A 25,794-nucleotide genomic window follows, 5' to 3' on the forward strand; every position below is an offset into this window, starting at 1 on the left:
AAGACGGGTAGTTTTGGTTTTTATTTTGTCTTTTCAATAAAAAAAAAAAAAGAATAAAATACAGATTCACCATGTTAGGCTAAGTATGGTTTCTACTTCTGTGTGTATGTATACTTGCTCATAATGTAAAATCCCAGAGAAACTCTTTAGATTGTCTGATTTTTTTTTTTGTTTTTTTTTTGTTTGTTTGTTTGTTTTGTTTTGTTTTTTATCTTATTTTGTTCTTTTATCCATTGAAACTAGCCATCTGTATTTGCCTCTTTCTGCTGTGGTAGAGATGGGACTTGGGACTAGCTCTTGTAGACCAGGCTGGTCTCGAACTCACAGAGATCCACCTGCCTCTTGTTTGTTGACTTTTTAAGAATTTTAAGAGTAGGATTGGGGATTTAACTCCATGGTCAAACATTTTAGGCCTTGGGCTCAGTCCTTAGGGGAATAAAAGAAGTTTAAGAGTAACTGCTTTAGATGAAGTTCTTAGAATGTATGAACAACAACAACAATTAATATGATCCATACTTTGTAGCTTAATATCATGCTACTCTTTGTTCTGAATAAGATAGATTCAGTGATGCTTCTTAAAGCTTGTCACTTTTTTTCAGGCTATCGTTTTTAAAATCCTCATTAAATAAGTTCAGTCTGAGTCTACAAATACTTATCAAGTGTTTTCTTAGTGTAGGGTTTCTATAGTAAAAACTACAAGTACAAAAGTACTTGGGAATCTTGAGGATACATACCTCAAAACAAATGAATTTCACTTGAAGTGCTCTGAAAAGACCATTTTCTAGTACTGGTGGAAGTATAGCAATAGTTATTACTATGTCCAATAGTAGTAGTTTCACTTCTAGAGCCTATAACCTATCTAGCCACAGGTCTTGGCCAACAATGGTACCAGTATAGGTTTCATCTTGTGAAGCAGGACTTAAACTCAAGCAGAAAGTGGTTGGTTATCACTATGATATCCATGCCACTGTTGCATTGGTGGGCACGTCTTGCCGTGACAGAAATTATTGTAGATCATGGGGGTATTCCTTTGTTAAATGTTAAGTAGAATCCAATAATGAAACCATACTGTCCTGATTCTTTTTGCTTTGCAGGTTATTAATTCAATTTCCCTATTAATTATAGGCCTATGCAGGCCTCCTGTTTCTCCTTGTGTTGTGACAAAATTTTTCAAAGATAACTATTTGTAATTTGTGAATATAGAAGTATAATACCCTGTGTTGAATTCTTTATTTATTTGTGTGTGTGCACACATTCTACAAAATCAGTATGAAGGTGAAAAGGCAACTTAACAAAAGTTGGCTCTCTCCATCGTGTGGGTTTGAATTCAGGTTTTCAGTCTTGGCAGCAAAAGCCTTCACCCCCTGAGCAATCTCATTGGCCCATCTTTGTTCTTCTTCATTTCTAGTATTGGCGATTTATATCTTTTTTTTTTTTTTTTTTCTTGTTGCTAGTTAGAGTCTTATGAACTTTATTGAGCTTTTCAAATAAGTACAAAAAGTACAGACTACAGATTAAAAAAACCTTTCTATTTGTCATTCCCTTCCTGTTGACTTCCTTTATTCAATTTCATCTATGTGTGCTATGATTTGTTTTTTAATTTATTTTCTTCTATTTGCTTTTTCTAGTTTCTTAATAGATGCTTAACTTACTGATTTTAGGTCTTATTGGTAAAAATGTTCATTTTGTCTTTAAGTTACTTTTACTTTATTTCTTAAATTTTGAAGTTGTATTTTCATTTAGTTCAGAGTACCAAAGAAGATCATTTAATCTCCAAATATTTTGTTTTTAGCAGCTCTTACTTTGTTGTTTATAGGTCGTCTTAATTTCTCCTCCTATTGCTGTGATGCAGTTTGTTGGCAGAAGCAACTTAAGGGAGGGGGTTTCCCCTGGCTCAGGACTGGAGGGCACAGTTCCTCATGGCAGTGAAGTCCAAGCAGCTGAGCTGTAGCAGCTGCTCACGTATCCACAGCTATCGAGGAAGCAGAGAACAGCCAGTGTGTCTGGACTCAGTTAGTTTTTTCTTTCCTATATAGTCCAGGGTTCAAAGCACAGTGGGCAGGTCATCCCACCTCTGTTAATGGAAATTAAGTTGGTCCCCCACAGACATGCTTGGGGGTCCATACCTCAAGTGACTAGGTTCTGTGATGTTGACATACACATATAGGTACCTGCATGTAATCTGACAGTATATCTGTGTGTTTCTGTTCTTTTTCATTTATTAGAGAGTTTTATTATGGTACTAAATGTGTTATAACATATGGTTGTCTCATGGGAGATTGGTAAGACTATCACTGAATGAAATATTCTATACATGTTAATTAAGTCCAAATTATTGGCACTGCTGGCTGGCTCAGTTTTTTTCTTTACTGGTCTTCTGCCTGTTTTGCCTGTTCTATGGGTCACTTACTAGTAGAATGTTAAAGGGCCCAGCTGTGTATGCTATTGACTATATCTGCTTATAGTGCCCATCCATTTTTGCCTGTTAATTTTTTGATACTTTGTTAGGTGTATCCACTTTTATGGAGAATTCAGTGTGTGTGCCACATGTGTGTTTGTTTCATTTGGCAAGTTTTTAAGTTTTGGTTATAAGTCAAACAGATCTCAGCTAATAAGAACCAAAAAGTGGGGGGCGGGGGCTAGAGATATGGTTCAGTTGCTAAGAGCACTGGCTCAGTTCACAACTGTCTGTAACTCCAGTTGTAGGGTATCTAACACCCTCACACAGACAGATGTGCATATAAAATAAATTTAAAAAAAAAAAAAAAAACCCAAAGGAACAGATTTTATCATGCAGCCCTACCTACTTTATCTACTAGGAGTTGGGTGGTATTTAATATTTGTTATGTCTATAAATTTCCTGGCTTGAATTTCTTTGTTTCCCTAGCAATTCTATTTTTAAACACCTCTTGTGTGGGTGGCTGGGTGTGGGTGTGTAAGGGTGTGTCAGTTATTGTTTAGTGCCACCATAGGTCACTGGCTCCAGCAATGTGTCTGATCCTCCTGTTCATGTGTTCACTAACTTTTAGGATGGCCATTTGCTCTGTGTCTTCAGTTTTCTGATGAACATAGAAAGTATTCAATATTTGGCTTCTCTGTGCTGTCCCTACCCTCACCACCCCTTTCCCCCACCCCCTTGTGGGGTGTGTGGGGGGTGTGTTTCTCCTGCTCTCCCCCCTCCCTCTGTTTTACTTGTTAGGCAAATGCTCTTCCACAGAAGCATCTCCCATCCCCTTATTCAGCTTCATTATTGTACAGTTGGAAATGATGCCCGTTGGTACCTTTTCACATAATCTTGCCCATTACCCTTGTTTGTATATTGCTGTTAAGCACAGAGTTGACTGTTAGCATATAAATGAAATGTGTAAAACTGTGTTTTTAAAGAAAGTTTGACCATAAGAGTCCTATCTTGTGTTATGCCTAGTGAGTTTAGTTAACAGTTTGGATGAGGCTTCTGAAGCCATAAAAGACGTCTGAAGGTCAGTTCTCTACAGTGTGGTGACCGTGTTGTTCTAGAGCCACTCACTGCCAAAGCTTGAAAGTGTTTACCTCTGAGAGAAGCGTAATCTACAATGTGGTCATGTTGAGAATTCCATCATGAACGCTCAGACCAAGAATGCCAAGGTACCTACATTTATTCTAGTTAAACATTTTGATTTAAAGCTTTTTTGCTTATGAACCAGAAACTTTGACTTTGACTTCTTGGTGGAAAATTGAGTATTTTCTGAGCACCTAGAAATTGCTGAGGTGAGGCTGAGCTATGTGATTGCCATTCCAACAGACACCAACTTCATTACTAGTCTGCAAAAGATCAAATGCTGAGACATAACTTAACTAGCTTGTCTATTCTCATTAAGATTTTGATATTCAGAATTCCTAGAAAATACTAATTTTCTCTAGTTATGTGCATTTCAGAAGCAATGTAGTAAACTTAAAAATATAGAAAAATTTTAAATATTTGCTTAGTAGTGGTGGAAGCTTATATAGAAACATACACTGATAAAATTGCCACATTGATAATTTGAAAATATTTTAGGCAGTAAAATAATCAGAATAGAAGTTTTAATTCACAATACAGTACCTGCAGCAAGTATTGTTTAATTCTAGATAAGTTGCAAGTTTAGTTTGATTTAACTTATGATTAAACTGGTCAACAACTTAAATTGCAGGTCAGTGTGGGAATAAAAGCAAAAATAATTTGAAAGTATCTTTGTCTGTCTTTACTCATGTTGTGCTGCTTGGCTCCCTGACACTCTGTTGATCCAGCATAGTGCCTGCCACCCACATGGCTTTCCTTCACTCTTCCTGACTGAGTGGCATGAGGAATTACTAGCTTGATTTGAACCCAGCAGCTCTGAGCTGTCCTGGCTTGGCATGACTCATGATCTTGTTAGTCATCAAATGCTGCTCTAAGGAAAAGAAAAAAAAAAAAAAAAAAAATCACTAGGAAAATGCTTTACTATCACAGGTAGTAATGTGTATTGGCTGGCTGGTTGGTTTTGAACAAAGCTCTGTTTTTTCAACATTGAGTTCCAAAGAGCCCAGTTACTTAAATCTGTTACCAAATATCAAAAGGTTCATATAACATAAAATTAATTAGTGTCAAATATTTAAAAATGTTACAAATATTCCTAGGTTGGGAATCTAGCCTATACTTTATTAGTATTTGTTCCTTGGGAAATTATGCATAGAATATAGAGAATTATCAACCACTAGTAATCTCATAAACCTAGTTCATTTTCAGAATTTTTGCCAGCTTGAAAATAAAAGTTTGCCTTAGTTTATACCTAGAAAAATCAGTGTCTAGTGTTCCATATATATACCTAGCTTGAAATCCCAGCTCTGGTACTTAACTATGTGATTCTGGAAAATAACATTTGAAAGCCTTTTTTTTTTTTTTTTTTTTTGCATAAAGTAGGGGTGTGAATGTGTTTAGTGCCTGTGTGTACTGAGCAACATTTAGATAGGAGGCGCTCCCTGCTGTGAGGAACTTCCCAAGAACACTGTGATGTGCATAGGGCCAGATCTTTCTGGGAAACCAAGTGAGTATTCATGCTAGAATTTTACTCAGATTCATTTAGATGCTTCATTTATCCCATTAAGAATATGCATACAGCTCCCTGCAGCTAAGGCTCAGAGAACATTGAAGAATAAGGTGGAAAGATAGTAAAAGCAGAAGGATCCAGAGTTCACTGTGGGATTGTCTTTCTTTGTAATGTCAGGAGCTACATCTTATAAAACCTTAACATGACTGCCTAAACATGAGCTGAACATGGATGACACCAATAGACATACCAATGTGGACAAGGGGAAAACCCCAGGGGCCCCAACCCTACACTGAGAACTACAGGCAAGTAAAGAATGCTGAGTAAAAACAGTTTTCCTCGGGGAAGAGCACACCAATTGGTTTTCCAATGGTCAGCCCTGAAAACAGGCATACAAGAAAAAAATGTATGGACTGAGCTGATTATCTTTAGGAATACACACATACACCACACACACACACACACACACACACACACACACATACACACACACACACACACACACACACACACATCTGTGTTTGATAGGGCTTCATTTAACTTTCCTCAGTGATGGACTGTCCCCTAGAGGTATAAGCTGAAATACACCCTTTCCTTACCAAGTTGCCTTGGTCATAGTGTTTTATCACTCGATAGAATACCTAACTATGACAAGTTGGTACCAGTATAGCGGGGTCATAGGTGTGACAGACCCAACCATGTTGTTTTGGGGAGGATTGTGAAAGAGCTTTTGAACTGGGGCTAGAAAAGCCATTGAGTGTTGAGTGCTCAGTGAGCTATTCTGTGGGAGCCTGGAAGATAAGAATGTTGAGAAGGATGCAGACAGTGGAGGTCTAGAGAGGAAAGTAAAGACTCTACCAGCCATGTGTATGAAGAAGGATCTGAACTGTCTGGTGAAGAATCATCTGTGGTTAACAAGAACCTGACTGCTAAGGTAAAACTTTTGTTTTACTGAGACTGTTGATGCTGGTTACCTGGAGCTGAGAAATTAGCAGTGACTAAGAAGAAACCAGCATCCCTGAGGTGAAGTCTTGGAAGTGTTTCCTCAGGGTAAGCCCACAGAAGCTGTGTTCCAGAGGCAGCTAAGGTTGTACCTCTTGCTGACAGAAGGACTTGGTAATGTGTAAGAGTCATCCAGGTGGTACTTGGTTTTGAAGGCACGAAGGAGCCATAGAGAGCAGCTGAGGCTTGGCACTGAGAGGCCTGAAGAGACCATTCAGCTTCAGTGGCAGTTAAAGCCCAGGACTAGAGGGGTCATGCAGAGAAGCTGAGGCTTGGCATCATGAAGAAAGCCTATTGGTGAAAGTGCAGCCCAATTGCAGCAGAAGACCCCAGCATTTTGGAGATGTCAGTACCTTGGGATGACCACCAAGAACAGCAGCAGTGAGAAGAGGAGCCAGAGTGGAGCCAGCCTAGAAGACAAGCTTTGTGTGCTGCAGAGGGCAGAGCTGGAGAGGTGACCCTAGCGCTGTGGAGGAGCCCAGATTATGAGGGGATCCTAGGCATGGGACATTCCATTATTTAGTTAGGAGTTAGGGTTTGCTTTGGCCTGATGGTTTCTGTCCCCAGGTTCTCTCTCTCTCTCTCTCTCTCTCTCTCTCTCTCTCTCTCTCTCTCTCTCTCTTTCTCTCTCTCTCTCTTTCTCTCCTCTCTCTCTCCAAACCCATAGTTGAGAGATTTTAAACTTTAAAAGCATATTTTGAACTTTTTTTAAAAGACACCGGATGTGTTAATGGGACTGAATTTAATGTGATTGAATTTATAAAGACTGGGACTATTAAAGTTATTTATATTTTTAGTGTGAGATATTAGGGCTGAATGCAAAAGGAAAGGTGGCTTAACACTGATGTGTTTATGTGTCAGGTTGACTAGGGGTCAGTTGTGCTGTCTAGTTTCATGTCTACTGGACACAAGAGGTAACCTCAATTAAGAAAATGTCTCCAAATGATTAGACTGAGACAAGCCTATAGTGTATTTTTTTAATTAGTGATTGTAGACGGTACCATCCTTGGGCTGGTGGTCCTGGGTTCTATGAGAAAGCAAGTTATTAGAAGCTAGCCGATAAGCAGCACCCTTCAAGGCCTCTGCTTGAGCCCCTACCTCTAGGTTCCTGCTTGTCTGAGTTCCTGCCTTGACTTCCATCAGTGATGGAAGTCACCTGGAAGTGTAAGCTGAAATAAACCCTTTCCTCCAAGTTGCCTTGGTCATGGTATTTTATCACAGCATCCATATACATGTACACATATAACAACTACTAATAAAAGGGGACCATGAATTTGAAGGAAAGCAAGGAGGGGGGGTGAGGGAAGTTTGGAGGGGGAAAAGGGAAAAGCAAAATGATGTCACCGAATAAAATCTTGAAAGTAAAAAAAAAAAAAAAAAAAAAAAAAAAATGTGGGGTTTTTTTTTGTTGTTGTTTTGTTTTTAAAAGAACATGCACACAGACTTACCCCTTAAATTCTGTGCAGTTCTGTATTTTGATGAGAATCAGTAACACCTGCACTTTACACACCTTCTTCCAGTGGCACTTTCTCAGATCTGGACTATTTTTTCAATATCATTAATATTTAATGATAGGTGGACATTTTAAAGCATATCTTAATGTCTCTAAATGTTTGTTTGTTTCCATGTTTGCTTGTTTGTTGAGACAGGGTTTCATTACATATCCTTGACTGACCTGAACTTTATATATCACTTGCAGAGATCTGCCTTGAATTTTGTAACTAAAAATAACTATGTATTAGTGTATATGAATATGTGTAGGCCTAGGCATGTTAGTGCAAGTGTCTGCCAAGGCCAGAAACATCTATTTCTCCTAGGGCTGGAGCTAGGCAATTGTAAGCCATTTGTTGTGGGTGCCGAGAATTGAACTCTTATCTGTAATAGCAGCATGTCCTCTTAACCAATGAGCCAATTCTCCAGCTTCCGAGTAAGGAATTTTAATAGTGAAATTAGACTTGTTAATCTCCCTCTACTCCTAAACTCTCACATTGGATATAATCTTCTACCAAAAGTGATTGATATCCCCTGGTACTTTTGGGGTTTTTGAGACAGGGTTTCTCTATGTAGCCCTTGCTGTCCTGGAACTCTCTCTGTAGACCAGACTGGCCTTGAACTCACAGAGATCCACCTCCCTCTGTTACCTTAGTGCTAGGATTAAAGGCATGCACCACCACTGTCAGACCGGTCCCCTAGTTCTTAGCCAGTTAAGCAATCTCACTTAATTATAAAGTAACATAAAATATAAAATAATAGGTAAAACAAATTGATACCAAATGTTGAGGTAAAAGTTTGTTTTACAGCAATAATTTAGTTTAGGTTTTTATGTGTGCTCATAATTTTTTTACATTTATGCATATGTGTATTTTTCTTTTTTGTATATACTTTTTGTTTTTCTATTTTTTTCTTATGCTTATGTGTTTTTTCCAACAAACTATATCACATGTATATTTCATACAAATAAAGTGGAGGAATTTTTTTTTCCAGCAGAAAAGCTATTAAGACACGGAGTACTTTAACACCATTAAGAGAAAAGAGACTGCCATAACTTGACCAAGACAACTCTAAATGGCTCTAAACTCAACCATTGTTTTCAGCCTTTTGATGTATGCAAAATTTGTAGGGTTTCTTTTTAAGTTGTTCTTTTGAATGTGATGAGTTTGTTAAAATATGATAATGTGCTTATTGGAGAGAGGTTGGGGGGACTCTTAAATAGACTGCAGGCTTTTAAAGGGTGAACTTGAGAAATGGGGAAAATGTTTGTGTTGGTGCCTTAAACCTGCCCACAAGATTGGGCTGGCCTGTATCAATCAGCACTTTTGATGGTCTGGGCTGTTTTGGTTTAGGTAGTTTTTAAATGCTTTCTTTTTGTTTGTTCATTTCTTTGTGTTGTTCAGATGTTGTATTTATTTGTTTTACTTTGTTTCTTTTGTAGAGTTAAATATTATCCCTAAATGGCTACTTGGAGCATCTAGGATTAGGAAATTTACCCTTATGTTAATCAAAGCCTATTGTGGTGTAAAACAAAAGAATTTAGGGTAAACTGAGCTCCTCTAGAAGCTTGCCCTGAGCATCTCTCTGCTGCTTAGACAATGAGCAGAGGATGAGGTGTTTTACACTGTATTATTTTCATTGAATTCCATGTGTACCTGTGACAGTTGACGGTAACTAAGAGGAAAAACAGCAGATATAGCTAATGCTGTAAAAATGGTGGAATGTTAAATTTTGTATTGCTTTGCTAAATTTTGGTATCCTATCTTGTTTCCTATCTACTGAGAGTAGCAGCGGTTGGGGGAGCTATTGAATGTGTCATGCTACAAGGGAACAACTTGTGGGAGTCTGGTACCCTCCTTCCACCATGTGGGTCCTAGGAATCGAACTAGGGGCTCAGGCATGATGGCAAGGGCTTTTTACCCTCTGGCCCTAGCTTCTATATTCTTAAACATTGTATAAGTAGAAAGGGAAAGATAGAAGGTACAGAAAGGTAGTAACAGAACTCAGTGAGTTCTGCCTGGAGACAGTAGCTGAGATCCAAGAGATAGGGAAGTGGAGAGGAAGCACTAACCCTGATGTTCCTTCAGTGACTGTCTTATTTGGAGAGAAAGGTAACACCAGAACATTGTTATCTGTGTTCACTAAGTCACACTATTCAGAAGAGAAGGATTGACATGTTGTCAGGTTAACCAGAGTTGACTTTGGGCCAGTGCTGAGTGATGACTGACGAATCACCTGGTAATGGAGGCAATATCTTAGTGACATCTCATTTGGATTCCTGAAACGATGTCAGAATTAAGAGTTAGTAACAGGCTGGGTGGTGGCATGTGTATTTAATCCCAGTATTTGGGAGAGTTCAAGGCCAGCCAGACTTACACTGTGAGCCAATATTGTCTCAAACAGACAAAAAGTTAGCAAAATGGGCAGGTAAGAATGCAAGAGGACTCTGTTACTACTCTTACCACCAAACATAATGACCATAGTGATTGTTACTCTCATCTATTTATGGCCGGCTAGCATTGGGCAGTTTTACAAATAACATTAAAATTAGATTTCCAGTAAGTGAAATTTTTCAGAGAATTTTTTCCCGGTGCAGTTACCTTTTAAGACTTGTCAAAAGGAACGCATTCACATGTTTGTTGATCATAACAACATCCAATCAACAGCAGTTCCCGTGTTCTCAAAAGACAGAGTACAGAGAGAAAGAAAGCCAGAGGGAATGCACCATGGTGTTAAAGCTCCTGGGAACTGGGTTATGCAAATTGTTTTTTTTTTGACTTTTCATTTTCGGATTCATCTAATGAGTGTACTTTTATGATTTGGGGTAGTGAGCTAGATTATTAGAAGGGAAGTAGTGAGGAGAATTCTGGATATGGTAGCAAGCAGTAATGGCACTGCACCCTGGCACTGATTCTTCTCACCCTGAAGAAACTATAATCTGTAATGTCCATGTATGATTGCTTGTACTCTTTAGTTCAGCTCTCCATTTGGGAGGGTGGAGGGCATGGTGAAGCAGCAACTTGCTAGGTAGCCTAGTTTGGCCTTGAACTTCAGCCTTCCCAGTGTTGAGATTACAGGTACGTGCCACCATGCCCAGCTCTCCCTCCAGTATTATATTTGAAATTTTTAATTCAGATATTTTATCATATTAGTTTGTAACCCTTCACTGGTTTTCACACCCATATAATCATAGAAACTGGCTACATTAGAACTAGAAACCTTAGAACTTCATCCTGAACTACCACAGCCGGTATATGACTCATATGGACAGAATAGGTAGATTGGAAACAGGAAAGAGACCTGGGAGGAGGGAAAGGGAAATGGGCTTGGGAGAAGTTCCAGGTACAGTGATGGGTAGAATGACAAACACAAGTTTGTGTTATCTTACAGTCATTTACACACAATTGTATATATTGTAGCAGCTAACTTTGATAGAAAGACTGTCTAGATAAATGTGGCATTTGTACTCCCTCACTCAAATGGTAGAGGCATGAAAATCACCATTTGGACCAACATGAACTATATTGTGAGACACAATCTCAAAAAATTTTTAAAAATTCACCATCTTTTCCCCCCCACCATTAGCAACTTGCCAACTTCATATATCATGTAGTTGGTTATGTTCTGCAAAATGCTTAAGACTACAGTCCTTCCTATAAGTCACTAGTATATTTACATTTAGGGTATGTGTAAACCACATCCCTTAACCAAGGTACATTCTGAGACCCAGGGACTTAGGTGATCCTTCATTGGATAGTCACCATGGAGCCTGTATTTACAGAAGCCTATATACAGGGTCTGCTACACAAGATAAAGAAAAAATTAGATAGTCTATCATACTTTTATAAGTCATGTATGCAGACATGTCATCTGTCATTGACCAGACATCATCATACAGCACATAAATTATTTTTAATTAGTAACATAATAGAATCTCAATGAAATTTGAACGTAGTAAAAAATTTTCCTTGAGACTGTTATAGTTTATATAGTATGCCAGTTGTATTTGTTTCCATGTGAGTGAAATGCTATTTTGAGTACTTAAAATTGATATCCTGATTTTAAGTTTCATAATAAGTTCCACTGGTATTTATATAGGTGAATATGAATAGGAAAAAATTTGTAATCTGTGACTTTTTAAGATTGTCTTTTATACTTCAGTAATTACATTCTTTATTAAATCTATTTTTAAACATCTGACATTTCATGAACTGACATTCATTTGAGATACTGGATATATAATACACATTAAAAATTGGGCTAGAAAGATAGCTCAGCATTTAAAAATATTTACTCATTTTGCATAGGACCTGGGTTCTCTTCCCAGCACCCTCTTCTTACCTCTGGGGCCACCATACACACAGATGATACATTATATACATGTCTATATACACAGAAAAATAAATCAGTCTTTAAAAATACTTTCTGATGTATTCACACATAGACACAGTGACATAAATGTCAAAAATAGAATCCAATGCCCTCTGCTGGACACTCCAGGTACCACGTGCACATAAGTGCATGCACAAACACAAGCTACACATGATCAAAAATAAAATCTTACTTTAAAAAAGCTGTAGACAAGATTTCTTAGGAATTTTTTATCTATTATATCAACAAGATTTAAAATTTTTATCTTGAGTATCAGATATGTTTGCCTTTTCTTTTCTAGGTGGTTTCAGACACCCTCACAGGTTTTCTACCATGCAGCTACTGAACATGGAGGGAAAGATGTCTATCCAGGGCAGTGTCTTTGGGAAGGCTGTGAGCCTTTTCAGCGGCAGAGGTTTTCTTTCATTACCCACTTACAGGTATACTTTGTTGATGCCATTTGCTTAATAACTTCTGTGGTCACATTAGAGATTATGATATATACACCTTTTCTCTTCTCCTTAGGATAAGCACTGTTCAAAGGATGCTCTGCTTGCAGGATTAAAACAAGATGAACCAGGACAAGTGGCAAATCAAAGATCCTCTACCAAGTAAAGATAATTAGTTACTTACTGTAGAGCATAAAGAACAAGTAGTCTTTAACCACTGAGCCATCTCTCCAGCCCCTCCATATTTTTAATATTCAAAGTTTATGTTTAAAAAATGAGAAATAATATCTCTTAGTTTCCAAGTTTCAGAAGAAACAGTTTGTTAGACTGCATCCACCAGTCTTTTCCACTGTTGCCTCCCAGCTCTGCGGGCATACAGCTGGTCTGCTTGGCCAAAGAAACTGACAGTGCTTTAACTAGGAGTGTATACCGTAGTTCTCTGCAGGCCTTCCTTCCTGGGTCTTTATGAGAAGAGTGGAAATTTATTTGCAACTCCTTTCTGTTGCAAGGACTGGTTGAAAGTAACCTAGTATGAAAGCAGTGTGACTACTGTCCATTTTACAAGTTCCAATACATGAAACAGCTTTCTGTTTTCTCCCTAGCAGATAGCTGCATAGTCCTTTCCAGGAAGATAACTCTACAACTTAGTGCTGTGCTAAGTTACAGTTATTCCCTCCTTAACCAGCATAGTAACTTTGGAGATGGATGTGTGTTGTTTGCTTTGAAACTGATAGACTGAGCAGTGTGGATTGCTGCTTCCCTGTAATGCCTCCAGGCAGGGAGATGGATGGTCAAGGCCAGGTTGAACCATGTAGTAAGACCCTATCAAAAAGAAAGGGATAGGCCCTAAAACAGAGAGGTGCTTGTGTGGACAGGCAGAAACTGGATACATTGTCTGTCAATGCAGTTAACATTGTCTGTCTGATCAATTTAGGCAACCAACTGTAGGGGGCGCAGGCTCAGCTCCTAGAGCACAGAAGGCCATTGCAAGTCACCCCAGTGCTGCACTCATGGCTCTTAGGAGAGGTTCCAGGAACCTTGTCTTCCGGGACTTCACAGTAAGTGCATCTTAAAACCCTTGTCTGTAAGGTCTGGCCCTGTGTGATTTAGATCTTCATTCTTTTTTATGTTCTCCATTCTTTTTAAGGATGAAAAAGAGGGACCAATAACTAAACACATCCGACTAACAGCTGCCTTAATATTAAAAAATATTGGTAAATACTCAGAGTGTGGGCGCAGGTGAGTAATCTATTTCTGTAACCAAAGCAGACTTGTTGTATTTTATGTGTGAATTAATGACATTACCTATCACTTTCTTGCTGTTTTTTTGATTAATTTATGTATGTGTCCCAAAGCTTATGGTAAGGCCAGGCCATCATTGTCTTTCCAAAGCCAAAAATAAAGTTGAAACAATAGAAAACAAACCTTTAACTTGTTTTATTGTCAATTTTCCTCCTGCCATAGCATTTACAGAAGAAGCAAAAAAATCTGGAGAAACCTGAGTGGTTATTGGAGGAAAGATATAATTAACTATTTGCATCATGTGGAATTAATTCAATTTCATTTGAAAGTTGGCAGGTTTTTGTTTTTTTTTGTTTGTTTGTTTGTTTGTTTGTTTGTTTTGGTAACAATTCAGCCTTCTCCCACTCCTGAGAAGTACAGATGTTGTGGTTGTTTTTCTGTTTTATGAGCATTGTTGTTTACCTGGATGTATGTCTGTGTGAGGGTGTCTGGTCCCCTGGAACAGGAGTTACAGACAGTTGTGAGCCACCAGGTGGGTGCTGAGACTTGAACTTGGGTCCTTGGGAAGAACAGTTTGTGCTCCTAATCGATAAGCCACATCTCCAGCCGTGGCAGCATTTTTAATGAGCCTATCAAAACTATGAATTTTAGGAGTCACTGTAATACTTTTGATGTTTTATAATTACTTTGTAGTGGACTTAAGTAAGAACATAATCTGTGGATACATTTTTAAAGTAGGAATGACTCTTTATCCTTGAGAGAATCAATATCCTTTTAAAGCAGTGGTTCTCAACCTTAATAAAGCTGTGACCCTTTAATACAGTTCCTCATGTGGTGGTGACCCCAACCCTAAAGTTATTTCATTACTGATTCATAACTAATTTTGTGACTATTATAAGTTGTACTGCTCTGTAAGGTCTCCCCCCCTCAACCCATCTTCCTTCTACTCCTCCCACATCCTTAACTGAGCAACCTAGAAGCTGTCAGTGTGCCTATTAAGAGGCCCATTCCTACAAATGCTTTCCATCTATATTCAATCTAATTGCTTTAGGTATTATATTATCGAACGTTGATTTTTAAAGCATAAAAATTGTGGAATTACAAAAGAAGATAATTGTACTATATCATCTTTTTAAATTATTATAAGCGAGAATTTTTTGAAATTAAAATATAACTATATCATTTCTATCTTTCCATTTCCTTCTTCCAACTCCTACATGTCTTTCCCTGCCCAGTTCCTCTGACATTTCCTGACCTCAATTTCTGTAATTGCTATTGTTACATACATACACATACACACAACACAAAACACACACACACAGAGTTATGTTACTTGTATATGCATGATTTCAGGGCTGATGACTTGGTACTAGATAACCAATGAAGGGGACTCATCCTTAGGGAGGACTATTTCCCTCTCTCAACAAGCAGTCCATAGCTGTCTGTAGTTCTTTGTCTGTGGATAGAGCACACTAGACTGTCCATTGGTGTCATCCTTGTTCAGGTCTTGTTTAGGCAGCCACATTGTTGGACTCCATGGATATGGCTTCCCTGTCATTTCTTGGAGATGCAGTCTCACAGCAGACTTCCTGTTTCTTTATCTCTAAAAGTCTTTCTGCTCCTCTTCAGTACCCTGAGCTAGAGCTACTGTTTCTATGGGTATATGATAAGTACATAGAATGCAATGAGAAATTGCACTGGTTTAGTAGACTTATAGTAATGAGTTTTCTTCTAAGATTTATGACTCCAGTGTCCCCAGGTAGTTGCTGATGTTTATAGCAACAGGCATGATTTCCTCCTATTGAGTATGCTTTAAGTCCAATTAGATAGCTGTTGGTTATTGCCATGGTATGTGCCACTTTTGAACCCTTAGGAATATCTTGCCTTGCTGGCCCTTATTGTGGTTCACAGACATTTCAGCCCACCCTTGGAACCTTATGTAGTACCTTCCAGTGCTATGGAAGTTAGGCTCCCATGAGGAGACTTTAAGTTTAGATCAGTTCAGATGTTCAAGTCCAATCAAAATCCCCATGTCATTCTTCACAGAAACAGAAAAAAAAAAAAAAAAAAAAAAAAAACTTTCCTAAAATTCATGTGGAATCACAAAATACCATGGATACCCAAAGGAAACCTGAATGAACAGGATAATGCTAGAGGAATTACAATTCCAGATTTCAGGATATATTACAGGCATAATAATAAAACCATAACCATATATGTTACTGGCATACATGTAGACCGAGGGAGCAAAATAAAAGACCCGAACATGAATACACATAACTTCAGATAGACATCTAATATTTGACAAATACACCAAAAATACATACTGAAGAAAAGGAAGCATCTTTAAAGTAGTGCTGGGGAAAATAGACACCTACCCACAGAAGGATGAATTAAGCCTATATCTATCACCTTGCAGAAAACTAACTCCACATAGGCCAGAGACTGAACCTTGAAACACTGGAAGTGCTAGAAGAAAGAATAGACAGTAATCTACAAGATGCAGGTGTAGAAAAGGCCTTTTTGGATAGGACCCCATCTGCTCAGGAATTAAGGCCAAGTGACAGGTGGGTCCTCATAAAACCAAAAGAACTTCTTCACAGCTGAAGAAACAACTAATTGAGTAAAGAAGAAGCACACAGAAGTAGGAAAAAATCTTTCAGCTATACATCCAGAATATATAAAGAACTAAAAAATAAAAAAGTCAGTAAAACAAATAACCCATTCAAAAAGTAAGCTATAAATCTGAACAGATTTATCAAAAGAATAAATAAAAATTACTAAATAAAATCTCAAAAAGGTCCGTTGCCCTTAGCAATCCCACACTTCCTTCTATCCTCTACCTTGGTAGCTTTCATAAATTTAAGCAGAGTATTCTTGTATTTTGCTAATGTTTCTTAAGAATACGCTTGTGGTGATGGCACATTGCTTTAATCCTAGCACTTGGGAGGAAGAGGCAGGGTGATCTCTGTGAGTTCAAGGCCGGCCTGGTTTACGGAGTGAGTCCATCCAGGGCTGTTACACAGAGAAACCCTGTTTTGAAAAAAAAAAAAAAGAAAGAAAGAATGAATATGCCTGTGTTATTCTACCCTACTCTATGTTCTTTAGTCTGGATATAAAATTTTGATTTGGAAAATGTTTTTTCTACATTGTCCTCCCTGGCTGTGCTGTTAGGATCCAGTGGCATTCTAGGTCACATTTCTTTGCATGTTGCCTATTTTTCACTCAGAAGTTCAAATGTATTTCTGGCTTCCTAAGTTTAGTGAGTTGATATCTTATAGGTTGTTTTAACTATTATCAAAACAATTGTACATATTCATGGAATATTCTATGATGCTTACACACACACACAGAGTATAATGTGCAAAGCCTGTCTTCGTCCTTTTATTTTTGTTTTTGTTTTTGTGGTAAAAACATTCGGGTTCCTTTCTTCTAGCTCTTTGTTGTCTACCATAGTCATCTTACATTCCATTCTGTAGCACACTAGAGCCTTTGGCTCCAAACAGTGCCTTAGTTCTCACTAGTCAACCTTTCTCCAGGTTTCCTCCTCTGCCTTCCTTAGACAAGGTTAAGTACCATCTACTCAGTTTGAACCTTTGGCCTTTCCATGCATGAACTCATATAGTCCTTGTATTTCTGTGCCTAGCTGCTGCCATGCAGCATAGTGAGTGGCAGTGAACTCTAACACACTGGCAGGACATGTTTGTTTTAATGGCTGATTAACATTTCATCTAAGTGTGTACCATGTTGTCTTGTTTGTTCATTAGTTGATGGACACTTCAGATGTTTCCAGATCTTGCTCTTATGAATGGTGCTGTAATAAATATGGCAGAGTGATTTCAATTTGTTAGCTTTTCATTAGTGCAAATATACTGAGCAAGTTGCAATCTAGTGCCAGGGCTACATAATGAGACCTTGGAGGGAGGAAGGATGGGAAGGAAAGAAAGATTGCCTTTGGAACTGTGAGTGGGACTAGAGAGATGATTCGGCAGTTTAAGAGCACTGACTGCTCTTTCAAAGGACCTGGGTTCAATTTCCAGCACCCATGACAGCTCACAATTGTGTGTAACTCCATTTTTGGGGATCTGACACCTTCACACAGACACATATGCAGGTAAGACACCGATGCACGTAAAAAAATAAATGTAAAGAACAGTAGTGAGCATCTTCTGAGTGGCCGCATGTGATAGGAGACTGCTCATCCCATTTTCCTACTTCCTCTAGCTCAGGATCCACCAACCAGCCTTCGCACACACATCCCCAATGACCTCATCAATGTTAGTGCATTAGTGGATAATCAATAGATGAAGTCATAAACTGTTTTCCCAGAGCTTAGTCCTCCACAGAATAGCCTCTAGGACACTGTTTGACATCTAGAGTAGAGCAGTTGCCTTTTCTGTTTACTGAGAACCATTACTGGGGCCTGTGGAGCCTCTGCATTTAGTTTTTTGATGTATCTACTGGCATCCTTGGCATGGGAATGATTTATAGTCCCACCAGCAGTGTGCATGGCTTTTGTTTTGATAATAAAATAGCCATTGTTATTGGAGGCAGTATTGTGGTGCCCTTTTGCAGTTCTGTGGTGACTGGTGATGCTGGACCATATAGCTCTCAGCCATTTTTATGTCTTTGAAGAAATGTGTATTTAAGCAAACTACCCATTCTTTAGTGGGGTTGTTTGTGTTTTGCTGTTGAGATTTTGATGTCCCTTCGATGTCCCAACTGTCACCTCTGTCAGATGTGTGTTCTATTGGTAACATGTTCTCTTACCAACCTGATCACTGTTTCCTTTGCTGGGCAGAAATGTTGGTCTGTCTTTGAGTTAGTTTCCTGTTCCTTTGGGATTTTGTCCTAAAAAGCATTGCCCACTCCCATAGCCGAGGGTGTTCCCTTGTATTTTCTTGGAATAGTTTTGTATCTCACAGTTGAGTCTCATCCATCCCAAGTTTATTGTTTTCATTGCTAATAGATTACTTGTGGATCTCAGTTGTTTCCTACTGAGCCTATGCATCTTCTCAGCTAGCTGTAGATGCACATGTTACTTCAGCTGCTCTTTTGTGTCTGTTTGTGCCAGTACATGCTACTCTGGGTTCCCTAGGTCTGGTTTTCAGTGAGTGGATATACTGGGTGTGGATTCATAATGACGAGTTTCTTTTCATTTTATTTTACTTTTTTTTTTTTTTTTTTTTTTAACCACCTTCCAATCTCTTCAGGAAGTCTTTTTTTACTTAATGATCCTCAAACCTGGAGGGTTTTTCCTCTTAGTCTTTAAGAGCTTGGTTTGTTTCCAGTGGCTGTTTGGTGACATCCTATTTGTTGAGGTTTGTGTCCAAGAATGTCAATGCTGGTATTTTTTAGTTGTCATGTCCTCCTCCCCCGCCCCACTTTGGTGTCATTATTCTTTCCTCAAGTGTTAAGAGTACTTTAGGGTTTCCTTTATATTTTAAGAATAAAATATGTAAACCAGACATGATGTGGACACCTGGAACAGAAGGGGCCATGGGCTGGAGGTCAGTATGGGCCTCCTTGCAAGACCATCTCAAAATACAGTAAAGAAAGAATGTAAGAGTGGAAAGTTCTTGCTCTTGGCTTCTCACTGACAGCTGTTGTCTGTAGATAATCTCCAGTGAACTAGCTAGTGTATTAGCAAACCCTCAATAAGAGGGTTTTTTGGTTTTGTTTTTCTCTACATGGAAAATTCCTCTGATTCTCACCTGTTGTAGATGGGCAGGTTTAAAGACAGTTAACATAAGGGCTTGCATTCTAGAAATGAGATTGTTTTCCACACTGATTAATTCTCCTCCCCATCTCCAGTAATGTCCATGTCTAAAACACAAGCCTTTCTGTTTTGTTTCTCAAGAGATTTCTTTTATCTCTTGGTGCTGTTTTTGGTAGGATGTAAGCTTTGTTCAATTGTTTGATTTTCCTAGAAAATAATTTGTATCTTAAAAATCTATTAACACAACTTCGGCCAACATAAGAAATTGGAAATTCAGGGGAAATAAAAATAGAAATGAGTTAGATTTATCATATTAATTTTTAACCTTAAGATATAAATAATAGAAGAGAAAGCTGTCCAGTGTTGGTACACGCTTTTAATCCCAGGACTCAGGAGACAGAGTTTGAGGCCGGCCTGGTCTACAGAGTTTCAGGACAGCCTCCAAAATTACAAAAAGAAACCCTTCTCCCCCCCCCCCCAAAAAAAAAAAGTAATACTAATAGAAGGCTCAGGGCATACCTGGATCTAGTGGTAAAGCATATGCAGAGCCCTGAGCACAATCTTATTTTGTAGAAAAATAAAATTTTGTTAAATAAACATTTGAAGTAAGTCACACACAAAGCAGAATGCTGAGCTATTGGAAAGTGGTAACCCACAGACACCACAGTGGAGTATCGCCTGTGGCACAGAACCCTGTCCCACCTCCTGCAGTCAGACTCATTCCAGCTGCTCCACCCCTCCCACCCCCTACCTCACCCCTACCCCCACCCCTAGTAAATTGCATTAACTGATGGTCAGCCTGCTGCTCCTCTTTCTATAAAGCTGCACTAACACTAGCTGAATATGGGACTGTATGATGTTTCTATTTTAGTTATAGAATCTGTGACAAGGAATCTTAACCAATATCCTGGAGACTGACAAATCTGTTTTTTTGTTTTTTCCTAGATTGTTAAAAAGACATGAAAACAACTTATCAGTGCTAGCCATTAGTAACATGGAAGCTTCCTCCACCCTTGCCAAATGCCTTTATGAACTTAATTTTACCGTTCAGAGTAAAGAACAAGAAAAAGACTCGGAAATGCTGTAATGAATCCTATACCACTTACACAGCGGGGACTCAAAGTCAGATACATTTCACATACTGTTACTGAAGAAAGCACCAAGTCTTAATGGAACAGAGACCATAGAATGAATTATTTTGTGTCATCCCATGATGCCGAGAGGAAGTTCATATTCTGATCTCTGAACGAATCCCTTTCTTTTCTGTTTAAAAAAAAAAAAATCTAAAAAGGAAAAAAAAAAACAACAAACTACTGTGGGATTGTCGACCAGCTTATCTGCAGGATGTCTGGAGTCTGGCCAATCCTGGTGGAGACTGGTGTGATCAGAATTCAGTACCATCCACATTGGAATATACATGGAATAGTGTAAAACCTACGTGAGCAGATGAAATAGAAGCATTAAATATTTTTATCTATATCCAAAAAGGAGCACATTTTTATATTTACAAAACCATTTAAGCTGGTTTGAATAAAGACAAAGTTTGAGCACACCTACCCCCAGCTTCAGAGGGGCCACCGATATCTAGCTGTGGATTGTGTGTTTTTGTTAGAGTCAGTAGCTTGGTTTTCTTACTTGAGCCAATATATTTTCACTTATTTATTATCATAAAAATTTACCAGTCTGAATAGATGTTGTAAATATTTGTGAATAGAATGAACACCCTTCATACCACTGCAGCCACTGGAAATACATCTGTGGTGTCCTAGAAGCATTATTGGTAGGCTCTGACGTTTTCTAGACTTTCCTGTCAACTGTAAGTAATTGTGATATATTCTACGCAGTGGATGAATGTTCTTTAAATTTGTGTAAATACTTCTGCAAAGGTACTGATGCTGTAAAGTCAAAACAGTTTTGTGGAACTGTGATTTTTTTTTTTTTCTTTTTTTTTCTTTTTCAGTTTTCTTGGATTTTTTTCCCCTTTTGGGGTTTTTGTATTATACACCTTGTAGAACTCATTTTGCTGGCTGAAAGAGTATGGAATAATATATCTCATGTCATTTTTGTAGAAGACAAACTATTTGAAGGGTTTTTTGTTTTGTTTTTTTTTTTTGTTTGTTTGTTTGTTTCCCCTAACATGTATCCACTGTAAGCATTTGTCATGTGCAAGCTCAGAGCTTGTACAGAATTTTTGTATTTGTAAATTGGTTTAAATACATGGAATTTTATACAGGTTTTCTCCTGTGTTATATATGCATTATGTGCAGGTATGATATTTTCTTCACTACTTTTTCTATCTTAATATAGTGTGGAATTTTATTGTATTATTCTTCCATTCTTAATACTGTACCACATTCCTGCTCAGAAACTGCTCACTTCCTTAAATTGTCTTTTTCCCCAAGCGTGAAATGTATCCACTTATAACTGCCTATTGCCTGTTCTATTAGCATCCAAAAATGTGGAAGGCTTCCCAACCACCATTTCTGCTGTGTCCTTAGGATGTGCAGTATAAAATATAGACCTGACAGTTTATGTTATAGAATGGCTTTATTTACTTTGGTGACTGTTTATAGTTTTTAAATAAAAGACTGAACATTTTCTTGAGTCCTTTATTTCTGAGTATGCTTAAGACATTCTAAAATGTACAGTATCCTAAGTCTAGCTGAAGGCAAGGTCCAACGGTCACCTCCTTACTTTATAATCTTTTGTGATGATACTGTAGAGAACAGAAAGGTGCATCACACAACAGACACCACGGTCAAGGTAGGAAGGAGACCAATTTCTTGTTTACGATATAATGAACAGCAAGCCCAGAGAGCACCTGATAGAGAGCCAGTGCAGTTCAAGTTCAGCATGCCTTACTCACTGAGTGTCACACATCTGACAAAGCTTTTATTTAGCATTCTGTGACTGTTGGCTCAGTTTAACTTGAATCGGCAGATTCTTTGGGATGAGCTTTAGATATAGATTTTAAATATCTTGATTTACTTATTAGTACCAAAAATAATTTCTCCCCAAAGGGAGATGGATCCCTCTCTGTGCACTCAGCTCTATCTGTAAGAAATGTATGACACCTAAAACTTCTCAGGATGGTGGCATTTGACTTCTCCGTAGACTGGGGCTGCCCAGCAGACACTCTGAGTCCAGATACCTTGGCGTGTTCCTCAGATATCACCAGACTTACAAGTTACCGAGAGCAGATAGTTGGCGAATTTTCTATTCACTGTGTTTATCTAAAAATTTGAGTTTTTATACAATATTTTTTTGTAACATCTGTTTGCTTGTTTTCAAGGTACCGTTATCTTTTCAAAGCAGGAAATTACCATGGTGGTTAACGTTTCCTAGCAGAGGACAGGTTTAAGAAAATGACTTCCATAGTTGTCATCCTGTCACCTCACTGGATTGCATCCTGTAGTTGCAGACTTTGTGTTAAAATGCATAAATGTGTCTTTAGCAGAACTTTCTAAATGTATTTGACCTAAGGAAACCAATTTATAGCTTCCCTCTTAGGATCCCCTCTTACAGCTTTATCTGACTGATGGAATAACATGGACTTGGTGAGGGGTGGAACTGAATTGCTCTTGCATTCTAGGTTCTGCATAACCCTCGCAGTCATGAAAAGGTGCTCCTTGCTAGACAGAAACTTGCTGACTTCCAGTATTGTTATTTTTGTCTAAAGTTCTGTAAATACAAGCTTTAATGTTATCTTTGAGAAATCTATGTAAATAATAGTCAACAACATAGAGACTGTACAATTCTGTGTTATATATGTGCCTAGTGCTCTGTTGGCACTTAATAAATTTTAAGTAACAAAATGATGATCATATAGTGAAGGCATATTTTTCTTCCGACTTGAGACAGGATATGACTATATATTAATGAGACTGAATAAACCAAGCCACACATGAAAACTTGTCTCATTACTTTATAGCCATGCCATGTATGTTTTTTAAAGCATAAAATGACAATAAAACTGATTTTTGAAATGAGTGTTTTGGATAAGTGACTTCTGTCTGATCTTACAGCATAAAGAATATGTGAGGCTCTTCCCCAAAGGAGCAGCTGCTCAGAAGTGAGTGGGGCTTCCAGATCAGCCACAAAGGGCACCTCACACTTTGTTCTTGGTTCAGTCTTACAATACACTAAAAGAAAAGGCAGTATTTATATCTGGCTGATGTTAGTTTATCACTCTCATACTGAACAACTCTTGTCTGAACAATTAGCTTTCTTCCATGGCCACAAACAGGGAACATTATCACTGGTTGAAACCATTACAGCCAATGAACTTTCTCTAGCATTGATTTCCATAACTCACTCCTTGTGTTGCTTTGAAAAAAAAAAAAAACATGCTATGAGACAGTGTTTTGTGTGTGAGTTTAGTGGACTCATTGTCTTTGGTAATACAACCGTACTTAAAAGAGGGTGGAATAGCTCAGTCAGTCTGAAAATGTAACACAAGCATGAAGATCTTAATTAGATTCTCAAGACTAACACCCAAGATTTTACACACACATAAACACACACACAAAAAATAAACAGTAACTATGAGTTTACAGCTACAATCAATATTTCAAATGAACTTAGACACACACACACAAAAAAAAATGGAATACAATGTTACTATTTTACAGCAACTCTTAATTCAAGTACTACTCACATACAGACAGTCCCCCAAGGCTTCAGATCCCATCTCTACCTGGGCTCCACTAACCCATCAGAATTACACTAAGGCAATCACTTCAATTTACATATTCTTGGTTAATTTTTGAGACAGTAGTTTGACTCACTGCTGAAGCAGTAATATATAGAGAGCCAAATACACACTAATAAGTCTGCCTATTATAAAGGATTCTATGAACACTATCTCCTAGTGCCTTTAGGTAGTTACTTGGGAATGGATTTGTGGTTACTGTCTAATAAATTACTGCAATGGGGCAGTTTCTGATAATTTAAAAGTGAGAATCCAAATTGGCCTCTAGGGTGTTACAATAACTAACTAATGGCAGAACAGTCCTTATTCCCTCCTGAGCAGACCCATTTCATAGTTAAAAGTTACATTGAGAAGCTTGTAAAGGCATTGGAGTCAGATATACTGTCGTACATCTTTAATCCCAGGATTTAGGAGACAGAGGCAACCAAATCTCAAGTTCAAGGCTAACCTGGTCTACAGAGTAAATTCCAGGACAACCAAGACTACATATAGATCCTGTTTCATTAAAAGAAAAGGAGGGCAGACAGGCATTGGTGTCCCAGGACTCAGTAAGTCTAAATGACTTCTACAGCAGCCTGTGTACTAGTGATGGGCTTTCCACTTGCTCTGGGGAGAACAAAAACATGATCATACAGTCGGTTGAGGGAGTATTGCCAGGTTCACAACCTACAGCAATTTCACTGGCTAAATCACTTGACAACTGTGCTTTGAGGCTGTGGGGTCTGGCTGTTAGTAACTCCTATGACATTATTAAGTGGAACCTCCTCAGGGATCTTAGGGAGATGAAGACTACAAGTAAACTTGTCAGCACAGAGGCAGTAAGCACTCCAAGACATGCACCATTGATGAGGAGTATATACTGTGGTTGTTAAGGATCTTGGAGCACTGGGTTGTCAGGGCAAAGGCTACACTCAAGAGGTGAAGACAGGACAATCAGAAATCCAAGGCCATCCTCAGCTACAAATCAAGCTCCAGGTCCTCCTGAGATGCATGCATCTACGTCTAAGAAAAAAATATATTCTGGGTATAATTTAAAAAGCAACACTGCAATGACTTTAGAAGGAAAAGATTTCAGTTAGTATACACACCCTAACAGGGGTCTATACAACAGTTCACTTGCACCAACTTTTCAAATAAATACCCTGCAAAAAGTCTGCTATCATTTTTTTTAAGCTGGGGGGGGGCGTTCTAAGCCCAAATATTAATGAGATTAGAACTTGCAGGCAAATTGTGTGTGATCCAACTATCAGGTGTATTGTTGCTTCTGGAAACAGGCTGCTTCTGACACAGGCTACTGTTAGTGCATCTGCAGAGGACCTAATCCAGTTCCTCACTGTTTTGCTCCTTGGCTGTACCCTGGATATGGTCTGGGGGAAGTTTTAGCATCCCACCCCACGAGCAGACTGGTCTGGGATGGGCCTAAGAACTGCATTCCTGAAAAAAAGATCTTTAAGTATTACTAAATGTGTACCTAGACTACAAACCACTGGGTAAATTACATTTTTATGTTTGTGCAAGGGATGAGAAAGCCAGTGGTAATTAAACAGGCTGGAATTTCCCAAGGAAATGTCAAGACCCAGCACTCAATCATAACAGCAACTATAAAAACAGTTAAGCAGCTCAGAGACAACTGGGCTGGGAGCTGACAGCCCAGGTGAAACTCCAAGTTCTGCATTTCGAAGTCAAGACTACCCACTCTCCTTCATTACATTATCTTCTCTAATAACCATTAAGACAAAAATAAACACAAACTGCTTATGACTT

The 25,794-nt window shown here is 38.4% G+C and overlaps 1 protein-coding gene across 1 annotated transcript in view; it reads left to right on the forward strand.

The window, feature by feature from the left end:
• The window catches only part of Arid2 (AT-rich interaction domain 2), a 121,647-nt gene extending 99,730 nt beyond the window's left edge, over positions 1-21,917 (forward strand). Inside the window, exons 17-21 of the mRNA XM_051189740.1 lie at positions 12,211-12,349; positions 12,435-12,520; positions 13,293-13,416; positions 13,506-13,597; positions 20,265-21,917. Coding sequence (XP_051045697.1) covers positions 12,211-12,349; positions 12,435-12,520; positions 13,293-13,416; positions 13,506-13,597; positions 20,265-20,406 — 583 coding nt within the window. The 3' untranslated portion in view covers positions 20,407-21,917. The remainder of the gene's footprint in view (positions 1-12,210; positions 12,350-12,434; positions 12,521-13,292; positions 13,417-13,505; positions 13,598-20,264) is intronic.
• The last annotated feature ends 3,877 nt before the right edge of the window (positions 21,918-25,794 follow it).

The sequence above is a fragment of the Phodopus roborovskii genome, unplaced genomic scaffold (assembly GCF_943737965.1).
Source record: "Phodopus roborovskii unplaced genomic scaffold, PHOROB, whole genome shotgun sequence".
NCBI lineage: Eukaryota > Metazoa > Chordata > Mammalia > Rodentia > Cricetidae > Phodopus > Phodopus roborovskii.